At 39.7% G+C, this 13,784-nt stretch overlaps 1 protein-coding gene across 10 annotated transcripts in view; it reads left to right on the plus strand.

Annotated features, from left to right (window-relative positions):
* TEX2 (testis expressed 2) overlaps nucleotides 1–13,784 on the plus strand; it is a 102,185-nt gene that overhangs the window by 42,639 nt on the left and 45,762 nt on the right. For 9 of the 10 annotated variants that reach the window (XM_039326842.1, XM_039326848.1, XM_039326840.1 and 6 more), the window contains one exon: nucleotides 6,630–8,239. In XM_039326842.1, coding sequence (XP_039182776.1) covers nucleotides 6,653–8,239 — 1,587 coding nt within the window. In that variant the 5' untranslated portion in view covers nucleotides 6,630–6,652. Of the gene's footprint in view, nucleotides 1–140; nucleotides 220–6,629; nucleotides 8,240–13,784 lie in introns of all 10 variants that reach the window. The other variant, XM_039326844.1, reaches the window with a different exon arrangement.

Below are 13,784 nucleotides of genomic sequence, written 5' to 3' on the forward strand. Positions count from 1 at the left end.
GTGGCAGGCATCATATAAGCCATACGTAACGTACTTGAGGGACTTTTTGGAAGCATGTGATGACTGGAATAACTAGAAAAGGTATGTTTAAATTAGTATGAAAAATGATTAGCATTTTATTCAGTGCAGTTTTATATCAGTTTCAGCACAAACGCGTATGCATGGGGTGAGGCTCTTTCCCGATTTTGGAATTTGAAGGAAGGAAGAAACTCGGATCCAGTAAGTCATAATATAAATAAATATCTAGCATCTTGCTATATTACATTAACCCATATTCTAATCATGTTTTTAATAAGCTAGCATTGACTGGATTCACATGACCCACAAAGTCATATGCCATAGATTATAGATCCAGAGTTGCTGGGATCAGAAAAAAGAAACTACATTATGACGTATTATGATGTGTGAACGTAGCCATTGTGAAACGTTGCTTCAGTAGAAGTAAGAATGGAGATATGTCACCTTGGCATCTAGTGAGAAAGGAAACAAAATACTATAAGAGGTTTAGAGTAGCTTTATTGATTTATTATTTATTTATAAAATTTATTGGCTGCCCTCTTACCACAGGGTAACACTGGGTGGCTTACAATCGCGCACGCGCACACACACACACACTAATCCAGTGACAGATGGGGAGGGGCAGGGGGAGGTGGGATCTGTTGTTACTTGATCAACCACCTCCACTTTGATGCTTCGTATTTGGGCCCCAAGCTAATTGCAGAGCAAGGTCTTTAGGCCCTTACAAAAGGTCAGGATGATGAGGGCCAATGTTCCAGAGGGCTGATGCAACGCTGGCTGGAATAAATGGTAAAATTGTAGTTCAAAGCACAAGTGTTTGCTATCTCCTTTCATAGCTCCATGGTAAATTGTGGGATTATCATGTGTAGAATTTAGAATGATTGCATATATATGGTTGACATTGCCTGTTGTACAGCTTATCTTAACCAGTGGCAAATTTATAGTAAGAAAATGAAGATATAATAGTAGTACAATTATCAGATTTGGAATACATGCACAAACATTTTATGTTTGGAGACATCCATGTTCAAATTATGATAGCTTGAAATGTTATTTATGGTTCAGATTTTAAGACTGCCGTACAATACTCATACTGTATCTTAATACTGTATGTTTTGATGAGCCAAGAACATAGTCTGGTTTTTTTCCAATCTGGCAAAATGTTAAAAAAAATAATCTTGCATTACTTGTACATGTTCGTGAACAGAAGCTTGACATTTGTCCTTTTATAGATATTTCACTTGGATGAGCAGCCTGGTAGAAAAGACTGTATACTCGAAGGAGCCAAACCAACTTAGAGCCCTAGTCCAAATGATTATATGTAACCCTTGGTTTAAATGTATGTGTCTTTCAGCCTGATTTTAAAAGCCCTTTGCAAGCAATGCAGACTTCTTCCAAAAACAAACTGTCCATTCAGTCTTGCTGTATGGTCAAATGGAAAAAATGAGAAAAGTGAGTTTTGCCCCATTTTACAATCTTTTCTTGCCACAGTTGTTAAGTGAATCACTGCAGTTGTTAGAAACATGGTTGTTAAGTGAATCTGGCTTCCCACATTGACTTTGTTTGTCAGAAGTTCGCAAAATGGGATCACCTGATCCCAGTACACTGCAATCATCATAAATATGAGTCAGTTGCCAAGCATCTGAATTGCTGTAACTTTGAATGGTCACTAAATGAACTGTTGAAAGTTGAGGACTGCCTGTATGTGAAGGCAGATACCATTTATAATTTTCTTGTTGGAAAACAGAGTTGTTTCACTGTTTCCAAATAAAACTCATAGCAAATGCATTGATTTGCCTGAGGTTTATATGAATTGTAATACTTAATGATAAGACTAAATAATAATACCATTAAATCTAATAATACAGTACAAAATTGGTAACTTGATTTTCGCAGAAGAGGCTTAATATTTTTAAAACGAGAAAGATAATGGATTTTAAATGACCATAACCTGTGTCTACAACAGAAATGCTTGTTTTGCTCATGAAGTATCTGTAGCCCCCAAATGGTGAGTTTGCTCCATGTACACCCAACATACAACTTTGAGGAGTCAGATTCTAAACAAGGTTTTAACATTGTTTCGCAGTGAGGATTTGTTGTTGTTGTTATGGAGTAACTAGTATTAAATAAAATATTACTTGTCTATTTTTTACATTTTAAAAAATCCAAATAAGTGTGCCATATCTGTTCTGTAAGCAGATTCCGCCCCTCCCAAGTTGAACAATGGTAAAACATTTTAAATAGTTATTGAATGTTCAGCAGGAATAAAAGAATAGCTAGAATTTTTTCTTAGAACTATTTAAATATATAAGATTAATATTTTAAATTACCTCTTTTTCAGTTAATAGTGTTGAAAGAAAAGTCTTCATTAGGGTCCAGTCCAAGCTGGGAATAAACAAAATGGAGACTGCTTTAGAAAGAAAGTTGTAGTTTATTGAAGAGCAGAGCCAGACAAAAGCACGGCTCTGGGAAAGCTGACCACATGTAGTAGGGAGTGGTGGGTTTTTATACCTTCTTGAGATTTTGTTTGGTATTGTTCCTGTGGCATGAACTTTGACCTGAGTCTGAGTGTGCCTTTCTGGTATTCTGATGGTGGAATAATCCTATTATGTCCCAAAGGTCATATCCTGCTTCCCTGGAAGTGTGGTTGATGACTATATCCTGTGTTGGATTTTTTGGTGTGGGATTGTTGATTCTAGGGATCTTTGTCTTTCTAATCCAAGCTTCCTAGCTCCAATCTTTCTAACAAGATTATCACATCTGCATTTCTGCAGACCTGGTTTCTGTTTGGGGCAGAGACTTGGGGGGGGGGAGTTCTGCCCTTAAGATCCTTTGAGGAAATACAATATTCTATCTTTTAATATTCCCCAAAATATTTCTTTTTCTGGGGGCGGGGCTGACTTCCCACAATAGGACAGTATTATTTTATTGGGCTGGCAGAATAGCAAATTAGTTTTTTTTCTGAAAAATAGAAATATTATTTTGATTTAAATGATAGCAAACATATCCTCTAAAACCTTAACATGCATTCAGTATTTCAGTATTTCTGTTCGGTAATTGCGTTATGTTGAAGACAAGAATAAAATGCTTGCTTATACTTTTAATTTGTTTTATGCTGATTAGCTCAAAATGCATCAATATTTTTCCATTTAATTAATTAGCAGGAACTCTCATCTATTTTATTACAGCATGTATTAGTAGTAATTAATGACTGAAAGAACCATGAAAACTACGTAACATACATTTGAAAGGCTTAGTTTAAAAGACAGCAAATTCCTGCTAGAGAAAATATTGTGTGAAAGTTAAAAAAAAAGTTTGACATAAATCAGGGAAATGAAAAATCCTTGATGTTGATACACCAGGGATTAAGATGTGGAACTAAAATGGGAAAAGAATAGAACAAAGTGCATTATTCTGCACTGTTGCTTTTATTCTACAAACAATTCAAAGGGGATCAGAGCTGAAAACAATCACTGTATTGGCAAATATCCCTTATGTAGTTTTTTCCCCAAAATAACAACATTGGAGGGGGAGATTTTCAAACAGTGAAAGATTTTTTTAAAATAAGTCCTGATTTGATTTGCTACACATATGCTTCCCATTTTAATAGCCATTATAAAGAAGTACAGCATTTGGGACCATTAAGTGGCACAAATTTGGATTGTGGTCAATCTTTCTGGAGCTGAGCATGTGGCAGCCTCTTTTTTGTTCATTCGTGAATTATTGTTGCTGTTTTAGACATTTTGGGATGTGGAGAACACTTAAAATGGGATTCATACATTCTGTGCAACTATAATGTTGTGTTTTAGATCTCGTGTAATATTTGAGTCAAAGAGCTGTGAACATATCATGGTTTAAAATAATAAATCATATTTTTAATTTAATTTGTATTATTTCCTGCGCTTTTCCTTTTTTCTCTAACTTTTCTTTGTATGTTTCCCTATTTTTTTTACATATGTAAAATATCTTTAAAGATTTTTTACATTCGTAAAAGAAATAGGGAAACATACAAAGAAAAGTTAGAGAAAAAAGAAAAAGGCGCAGGAAACAATAAAAGTAGAAAAAGCAAAAAGCAAAATATATTTAAAGTGATTTTAAAGCCAGGTAACTGCAATGATTTACGATCAAAATTCTGGGCACAATTGAAGTTGTAGGTCAAGGATTACTTGTAGACACTGTTCCAGTTATATCTAGGGAGATAAAATCTAAAATCCATGCTTTGAAGAGTTGCTCAGATTCCCCTCATCTCTTCTCCTTCCTTTTCTTTTGGGTTCATTCCCTTTCTTTTTTCTCTCCATGCCTCGCAGAGATCATCCTCCATTCCTTGGCCCAGCAAAGAGATCTTGCTCATAGTCACTTCTTATCAATCAGAGACCCTCATGGTGGGGCAGCTATACTTTGCCTTTCTTCTCAGCATCCTCCTTGTTTTACCTTCCTTTGGGCAGTCCTAGTCTCCCAGGCCATCATCCCTGACCAAACTTTGCCTGCCCACTCTCCTTGTCCAGAATCCCAAAGCAATGCCTCTCCCAGGGTGAAGATAACTGGGGCAGGAGTGCGGGGGGGGGGGATGTTCCATAGAGTGGCACCGCTTGATTGACCAAGCTCTACTGTTTTCAGGAAATCTGCTGGGATAGTTGTGAGGCTACCACCCTCAGGCCCTTCCCTCTTTTGGAGCACTTCCTGTGGCCCAGCATTTGAGTCTACATCAGCCTGGCTGAGGAATTCTGGGAGTTGAAGTCCACAAGTCTTAAAGTTGCCAAGGTTGAGAACCCCTGGTCTACATAGTACTCAGAAACCTGCCTGTGCAGCATCTTCAGTACCTACAAAGTACTTTCATAAGCGTTGGAGACCAATTGTAGTCTAATTACAGGCAATGCTGGATGTTGCTCAGTGGGAACTGCTCAGTGGTGGGATTCAAATATGTGAACAACCAGTTCTCTGTATGGATGCTGCTTCCGGAAGTCCATTCTGGGCCTGGGCAACAAAAAATTAGCTACCGGTTCTGCCAAAGTGGTGTGAACTGGCTGAATCCCACCACTGGAACTGCTGCTTAGAGGAATCTTGTAAAAGTTTTGTACAATCAATGCTAGTTGTAAATAAGAACTTCCAACTCAGCTTTCTTCAACTTAGTGCCCTCTGGATACATTGGGGCCTCCTCTCCAGAATGCCTAGCCTGCCTAACTATTATTGGCTGGGAATTCTGGGAGTCGTGTATGAAATTTTCAGGTAGGGGGAAGAGTTCTATAACCATGCTTGGAGATATACCCAATAATGAATGACTTGCCTATTCCTTGAACAAATATATACATCCTACACTACTACTTGTTTTCTCTCACTTAGAAAACAATGTTGTAAACTTATTATTCATTTTTGTCCATCTCAAAGAATACCCAATGAAAAGGTCTCCCTGACTTGTTCTCTGTTTTTTTTATGAGAAGAAGCCAGTATTTGATTTTCATGCTCCAATCTTCAGTGGAGTTGCATTTTAACACTGCCTGGCCCAAGTTGCAAAGATGCACAATTTGCTTTGAAGTTTTCTGCTTGGACTGCAAACTCACATTTTGTGGGTATTGTGTTCTGCTTAATGTGGAAATACTGCTTTACCAGCAGCCTATGCTGTTGTGACACTCTGTGTGCAAGAATGTAAATTGTTCTCAGCTACATCCATAGAAAATAATTGGAGGACACACTGAAGTATGTATATACATTATGGAATTCTTTGAACTCAGTTTATATTTTATCTCTTGTCAACAGCCATGGCAATGTAGAGATTCCATTCAGTGCATGGAATCAGTTTGGAATAGCCTGTATATTCTTACACTATAATATGCCTTGGATCCAAGCCATATAGTTTTCATTTTTTATCTTTTAAACATATGGGAATCCATTTTTAATGCCTTTTCTCAGTACAGTTATGATGGGTCAATTTGCCAACCGGGTTTTTTTTCCACTTCACTTGGTATCTTCTTCACAGTTTTAGTAAAAAGGCTTTAGAGTGACCGAAATGGAGTCAAAAAATATTCTTCAGCTTTTGCAATGCAACCATTTATGTCCCTATTAACCACCTTTTGGCTATCTATAATCATTTTTCCTATTAGGTAAAGTATGTGGGCTGCTAGAGGCTCATTATTTCTTCTCGCTATGTTTACTCTTATAGTTGCACAGGTAATTCTCAACTTAAAACCATTCTCTTAGTGACTGTTCAAAGTTACAACGCACTGAAAAAAAGTGACTTATGACTGTTTTTCTCACAACTGTTGCAGCATCCCCATGGTCATGTGATCAAAATTCAGATACTTGGCAATTGGCATGTATTTATGACGGTTGCAGTGTCCCCGGGTCATGTGATTCCCTTTTGCAACTTTCTGACAAACAAAGTCGGTGGGGAAACCAGATTCATTTAACAGTCCTGTGACTAACTTAACAACTGCAGTGATTCACTTAACAATTGTGGCCAGAAAGGTGATAAAATGGGGCAAAATTCACTTCGCAAATGTCAACAGAGATTTTAGCTCAGTTGTGGTTGTAAATCGAAGACTTTCTGTACAAGTATTCTCTTGTGCAACGTTAAAAAGTTTCAGTCTAATTTATGTTTTGCTTCCTCTTTATAGACCTTGTATCTCTGGGACCTGCAATGACAAGTCTGAACATTAGCCATGCAGAGAAAACCAGTGAAATGTCCTCAAAGCAGCCAGCGCCAAAAGTGCAGGTTCAGCGATCCGCTTCCCGAGAAACCATCACCATTCATTTCTCGGCATTTGGGAAGGAGGAGGAGGAGGAGAAGGAAGAAGAAAAGTGTACGGAGTCTCCTTCTGAGACACTAGATGACCAAAGCATTGTAACTGCACTTGAAGCTAAGGAAGACCTATGCTTTGATCATGGTGAGCAGAATTCTTTTGTTCCCACTACCTCGCTTTTTGTGGCTACATCTCCCACAGTTCTGCCAACTGTGAAACCCTTGGAGTCCCAAGAGTTTAGTGTGGTGCCATTGGCTGCATCGCCCTCCTCAGATTTGGGCCAAGCCCCTAGCCCACTTGGTGTGGCATTGCCTTCGGAACTGAGAACCAGCCTTTCATCTTCTCCGTTGTCCTCCCCTTCCAAGTCACATGTCTTCTCTAGCACGCCAACCACTGTTACTAGCTCAAAGCCTTTCATGAGTTTAGTCAAATCCCTTTCCACGGACATTGAACCAAAAGAGCCCTCTCTATCCACGAGACATAGACAGTTGATGAAAACTCTGGTGAAATCTCTGTCCACAGACACGTCTAAGCAGGAGCCTGAAACGGTGTCGTTCAAACCGCCCGACTCTAAATTGAACTTGCACCTCTTCAAACAGTTCACTCAGCCTCAAAGCACAGGTAGCGATTCCAAAACAGCTCCCTCGTCTCCCTTGACATCGCCAGACACTCGCTCCTTTTTTAAAGTACCCGAAATGGAAGCCAAAATTGAGAACACGAAGAGGCGATTTTCAGAGGTGATTTATGAGCCTTTTCAGCTCTTCAGCAAAATAATGAGTGATGAGAGCAGCAGCCACCGGCCCAAAGCTTTATCTTCAAGTGCTTCAGAACTGTCCAATCTCTCCAGCTTGAATGGCCATTTGGAAAGCAATAATAACTATAGTATAAAGGAAGAAGAATGTGATTCGGAAGGAGACTTCTATGGAAGTAATTCCAGTGTAAATAAGAGTACCAAAACCCAAGCCACTGAAGGACACGAAAAAGAAACGGAATCTAGAAGCTCCCTGTTCTTAAGCACAAAGGATTCTAGCTCTAAGACTTCTCTGGTACTTGAACGCTGTTGCCTGTCCGCCCTGGCAAGTAAGGAAGATGAAGAGTTCTGCGAGTTGTATTCTGAGGACTGCTTAATAGAGGATGACAGACAAGACAAACCAGTGGAAAGTTTGCAGAAGGTAGAAGAAGTACAAGAAGAAATTTCTCCTCTAATTAGTAGTGAAGGTGGAATTGAACTACCCGCACCACAAATTCGGCTTCCGATGAAGACACTGTACTTTCTCACCATGTTGATCTATGCTTACCTTATACTTCCCCTCCCTAGTTACTTCAGTGGACTTTTCTTGGGAATTGCTATTGGATTTATTATTGCTACCTGTATAATTTGGCTTTTTACACCAAGTGCTACAAATAACAGGCGATATTCCAATTGGAGCACCCAGCTTAATAATACAGAAGTTCTGGAAATTGAGGAGCCTGAGATATTTAAGGTGAGTCACAGCTTTGCCTTGAAACTTCTGTAGTTGCGTGCGTTGTTCAAATATCAACATATTACAAACAGTATTGGAATTCATTTAACTCTGTGTTGAACTAAGACGTAGATTGGATGCCGATTTCTTGCTTGAGCTGGTAGACTGTGATGAATTTAATTAATAGGGTTTTCCCTCAGAGTAATTTGTACATTTATCATGCTATGGTTTGTTAGCTGGAAGATTAATGAGGTCAAATGATGGCTTTACTGTGGTGTATATTGTAAGACAGATTTCCATATGTTAATCAGACCTCAACTTTATTATTTATTTATTTGACTCAATTTGTATACCATCCAGCTCCCAACAATTTTGGGCAGCTCACAAGAAAATATGAAAATCATTAAACAATAAAAACAAGACCACAATTAAAAAAGAAGCAAAAATGACAAAATGAGCAGAAACAAAGACATCCATTCCACCAAAGGAGACCCCCCTTTTTTAGACAAAGGCCTCAGCAAAGAGTCAGGTCTTCAAGGCCATCCAAAATGCCCATCTAGATGTTGGGAGAACCTCGTTCTAAAAGCCAGGCGCTATGAAAGAAGAGGCCCTCTTCCAGAGTCCTGACAGATGACATAGTTTAACGGAGGAAAATGAAGTTTGCCAATCCTACAAAGCACCTTGTCAGGGATAGGCAGTGCCTCAAGTAACCAGGCTCACGCCCGTAGTGGCGAACGTATGGCACGCATGCCACAGGTGGCACGCAGAGCACTCTCTGTGGACACACGCGCCGTCGCCCCAGTCCTAGGCCTTCAGCTGGGTTGTATAAAACCTTTTCGCTTTAGGCCTCGCTGTGTGCAAAAAAAAAAAAAAAAAGGTTCAATCAATCAATTTCAACTGCTTGTGGGAAAATAAAAAGATCTTGCAAAGTTGGAATTGATCGATTGAACTTTTTAGTCCCACCCACTCTGCTGTTACCACTGCAGCCATGCTCACCCAATGGGCTACGCCCACCCGGCACCCGACGATATATAACTGGGTTTTGGGTTGCAGTTTGGGCACTCGGTCTCTAAAGGTTCGCCATCACTGCTCTATGCCATGTAGGCCTTATGCATAACAACCAGTACCTTGAATTGCACTAGAAAGCAAACGGGCAACTATTGCATCTTATGGAACAGAAATGTTACATGGGCAAACTAGAGTGCCTTGCAATAGTCAAGCAGCGAGGTGAGCAGAGTGAGTGACTGACGGAAGGACTACCTGATCCAGGAAGGGTGTAACTCATGCACTAGATACTTTCAAGCAAAGGCCTTCTTACCCACAACTGCTCTCTGCTCATCAAGCAGGAGCTGCGAGTCCAGGAAGACTTCCAGATTGTGTATCACTCTTGAATGTGGAAGTGCTACCCCATGCACGCTTAAAGATGATACATTCTCAGACCTTGGTGGTCCAAACCCCAACAGCATAAGGTGGTCCTTGAGGTACGAACCTTATGGACCCTGCCCACTAGGGTCGTAAGTCAAAACTGTCATAAAATGAATAGGACTCATTGTTACAACCCTACTCATTAAGCAATCAACCATGCCATTAGCTGAATGAAGATCAGGCTTGCTGATTGCTTCAGTTCATTAAATGACCTCTGCCATCATTAAAGGAATCAAGAGGCTAGAGATTTTGCAGGGCTTCCTCTCTCCAGGGGAAACTACTGCTGCCTGCCCATCAGCTGTTCTGGCAAGGTGAGGGGACCCTCCAAACCGCAGTGCCTCCACACAGATTCCTGGACTTAAATTGGGTAGAGGTGAATTTGCAAGGCTCCCCAGTGTGGAGCTTCTGGAGAGAACCACTACCACCCACTGATCAGCTGTTCTACAAGCAGTCTATAGTTGTACACACTAATTCTCAAAGCTAACACAAACAAAGACAGTAAAGTAGAATGCAAAGGAACATTCTGATGAGAGAGAAGTTCCTTGAGGATGGGCTCCAGCACAGAGTCTGAAAAAGCTCAGATGACTAAACCTCTGGTCCCGGTAAACGACCCAGATTGGATCCAGCAAAGGAACTTTTTGCAAGCAGTCTCAAAGCGCGTGCAAACACAATGCATCAGAATGCAAAGGAACTTTACAGTATTGAATCTGCTTTCTGTAGATGCTGGCTAGTATTTCTCCAAGCAATTCCAAAGCAAACCCAAATACAGTAATAAAAAAAAGTCTTCAGCTTTAGTAAAGTACTTACAAACAAGCACAGTAGTTTGTAAAATATTTACAAACAAGCTAAGTACTATAATGAAAAAGAAAATTTTAAAGCATTTACAAAGGCAGTTACAGTCTTCCAGTCCTCAGGGCAATAGCAACAACATAAGCAACAAGAGCAGCCACAAGAGATTTATTCCTCTGCTCTTCCACAGGGCAGCAATGAGGAGAAAAATAAAAGCATGCGGAGCTGCAAAGTCCCTGATGGGAATAAAAAAAATGCACACGACCACATGGACCTTGGAAACTGCCTGTTGTGACCACAGGTGACTTCTGGGTCCCAAAGGGCAATGACAGGACTAAATATGGCTGCTGCTTCAGAAGTGACTGAATCCAGGTTACATGACTGCAGAGGCCTCTTGTTTGTTGCAATTTTGAACCCCTATTTAGGGTGCATTCCTAACTTCAAATAGTCATAAAAGGCCTGTCATACCTCGAGGACTACCTCCAGTAATAAGATTGAATCTCAAAGCAGTAGATGACCTCACCCAGAAATCCGATATACTGTAGATATTGAACAAGGAGGGAGAGCGCGTAAAATCTTCCAGCACCCTAATATCTACATGGTCATTAGGAAAAAACAGCAACTTGATGGCACATCTTGGCCCCACAGAGGAAGGGCCTAGGAAAAGATCTCTCCCCATTCAACCAACACTGACTGAAATCAGCCCCAGAGAAAAGAAGCAACCCATTATAAGAGAGTGTTCCCCACTTCCAGTCCCCAGAGGATACTGTAGTTGTGAAATATTAAAATCCAGTGAAAGATCAAGGATGGATGTACCACCTCCATTTGACATAGGGAGATGCCTAAAAAAACGACAGAAGAGATGCGTAGAGCACACTGGTGTAAGAGGAATAATGAATTTAACTGAACATGGATAAGAGAGCATTCTAGCATTTACTGTGGCAGTAAGACCAGTAAAACAAGCTTTCTTCTCCATTCTTATTGCATTTATGAATAACTGAACAGCATTAAAGAGACTTAGTCCCTGTTAGAAAAACTGAGCCAGAAGATTGTCTGCTGGGCCACTGAATATTATCAAGATAGAGTGAATGGATGTGGTTGAGACAGAGCTCAAAGGATTTACAAGCTGACTGGAGGGTAGTACTCCCCCAAGCAGAGCTGACCCATAACCTGGGGTGGGAGGTGTCTATTTTAACTTATGGCTTCTGCTTGAACAGCAGGCACAGGCCATGGCCAGGGAGGCCTTTGCACAGTTATATTTTGTATGTCAGTTGTGGTATTTCCTGAATCAAGAGGTTTTATTCTCTTTTATACCCTTGTCACCTTATGGCTGTGATCTACATGGAACTCTCTTGAAGACTGTTCAGAAACTTCAGTTGGTGCAGCGCAGAGTGGCCAATCCTCATTAAGCATATACTGAGGTTTACCCTGTAACATTGCTACTATGGGAGCTGCAGTTAGCTTCTAAATGCAATTTGGTGGGCCGATTATGACCTTTAAAGCCCTATATGGCTCAGGGCTTTGACAGGCTTCCTTCCTTGAGTTGAATATGCCAACCCAGTAAAAACTGGGAAAGAGAGCTTCTTAAGAGCTCATTATTGAAGGAATGTCATCTCCGGGGATTCTTGGTTTGAACCTGCTTTGATGATGCCTCTCCAGTTCTTACTACATTGCAGGAAAGCCATAAAAACATGGATCTTAAATAAGGCAGTTGAATACATACAGTATATTATCATGCTATCTTCACATGATTAATACATCAACGGACTGGTTATATTTGTATTGATTGATTTGTTTTTCATCTTATTAAAGATTAGTGTCTTATTAAACACTTAGCGTAAATTACATGGATTCTCTTGAAATGGACTGGCTTATACACTGAAGTAATGGATGGATGGATGGATGGATGGATGGATGGATAGATAGATAGATAGATAGATAGATAGATAGATAGATAGATAGATAGATCTATACTTTTCCCATGTTTATTTAAGTGTGAAGATTCATAATCAAGTCATTCTCTGCATAACCTTTGCTTTACAACAATTTTCTTAGTATTCAAAGGCTTTTCCAGATGAAAATGAATGCTTATAAAGTCTCCTTATGCAAAATATTTTTATATAAATCATTAAACATAGATTTATCCCATCTTGTTTTGGGACTTCACACTTACTATGTTTTTCTTCAATATCCCACAAAAAATAGTGCAGCTTTTTGTTATCTTGTCCTTCCCCCTGTTCATTCTGAAACCTCAGATGAAATAGAATATTAATACTTTTCACATTCAAATTATACGTGGTACCTAGCTCAATAGTAGTAACTGTGAGAGGGATCTTGGAGTCCTAGTGGACAGTCACTTAAATATGAGCCAGCAGTGGGCTGCAGCTGCCAAAAAAGCCAACACAGTTCTAGGCTGAATTAATGGGTATAGAATCAAGATCACGTGAAGTGTTAATATCACTTTATAATGCCTTGGTAAGGCCACACTTGGAATACTGCATCCAGTTTTGGTCATCATGATGTAAAAAAGACGTTGAGACTCTACTAGAGTACAGAGAAGAGCAACAAAGATAATTAGGCGACTGGAGGCTAAAACATATAAGGAACGGTTGCTGGAATTGGGTATGTCTAGTTTTATGAAAAGGGCTAGGGGAGACATGATAGCAGTGTTCCAATATCTCAGGGGCTGCCACCTGAAGGCAGGACAAGAAGCAACGGATGGAAATTAACCAAAGAGAGAAGCAACCTAGAACTAAGGAGAAATTTCCTGACCGAACAATTAAATCAGTGGAACAACTTGCCTCCAGAGGTTATGAATGCTCTAACACTGGAAATTTTAAAGAAGAGATTAGGCAATCATTTGTCTGAAATGGTATAGGGTTTCCAACCTGATCCGGGTGTTGGACTAGAAGACCTCAAAGGACCTTTCCAACTCTTGTTATTCTGTTCTGTTATTAAATATTTGGATGTTCCAAGTTGCAGCCAAATGGAATATAAGCAATCTTTAGAGATTATTTTGGAACAATACTGCTTTTCACAGCATTTAAGCTTGATCTTTTTATTCATATTTTTTTTTTCAAAAAAAAAAGATTTATATTCTTAACTTGTGACTACATCATGGTAACAACATGGCAAAATATCTGTATATTGGCAATAGACAAGCTGTCATTATCTATGTTGGGAAATTCTTTGGGATGGTAAATTGAAGTGAACTAGGTCTAGAAGAAATAGTGACTACTGATTAAAATCTAAGGGATTTACAAATCATTCCTGTAAAGAATGGGCAAATTATAGCCCTCCAGATGTTGCTGAACTCCAATTCCTAGCAGCTGCAGCCAACATGGCCAAGTTC

Source organism: Crotalus tigris, unplaced genomic scaffold (genome assembly GCF_016545835.1).
Source record: "Crotalus tigris isolate CLP2741 ecotype Arizona unplaced genomic scaffold, ASM1654583v1 scf7180000024345.2110221, whole genome shotgun sequence".
Taxonomy (NCBI): domain Eukaryota; kingdom Metazoa; phylum Chordata; class Lepidosauria; order Squamata; family Viperidae; genus Crotalus; species Crotalus tigris.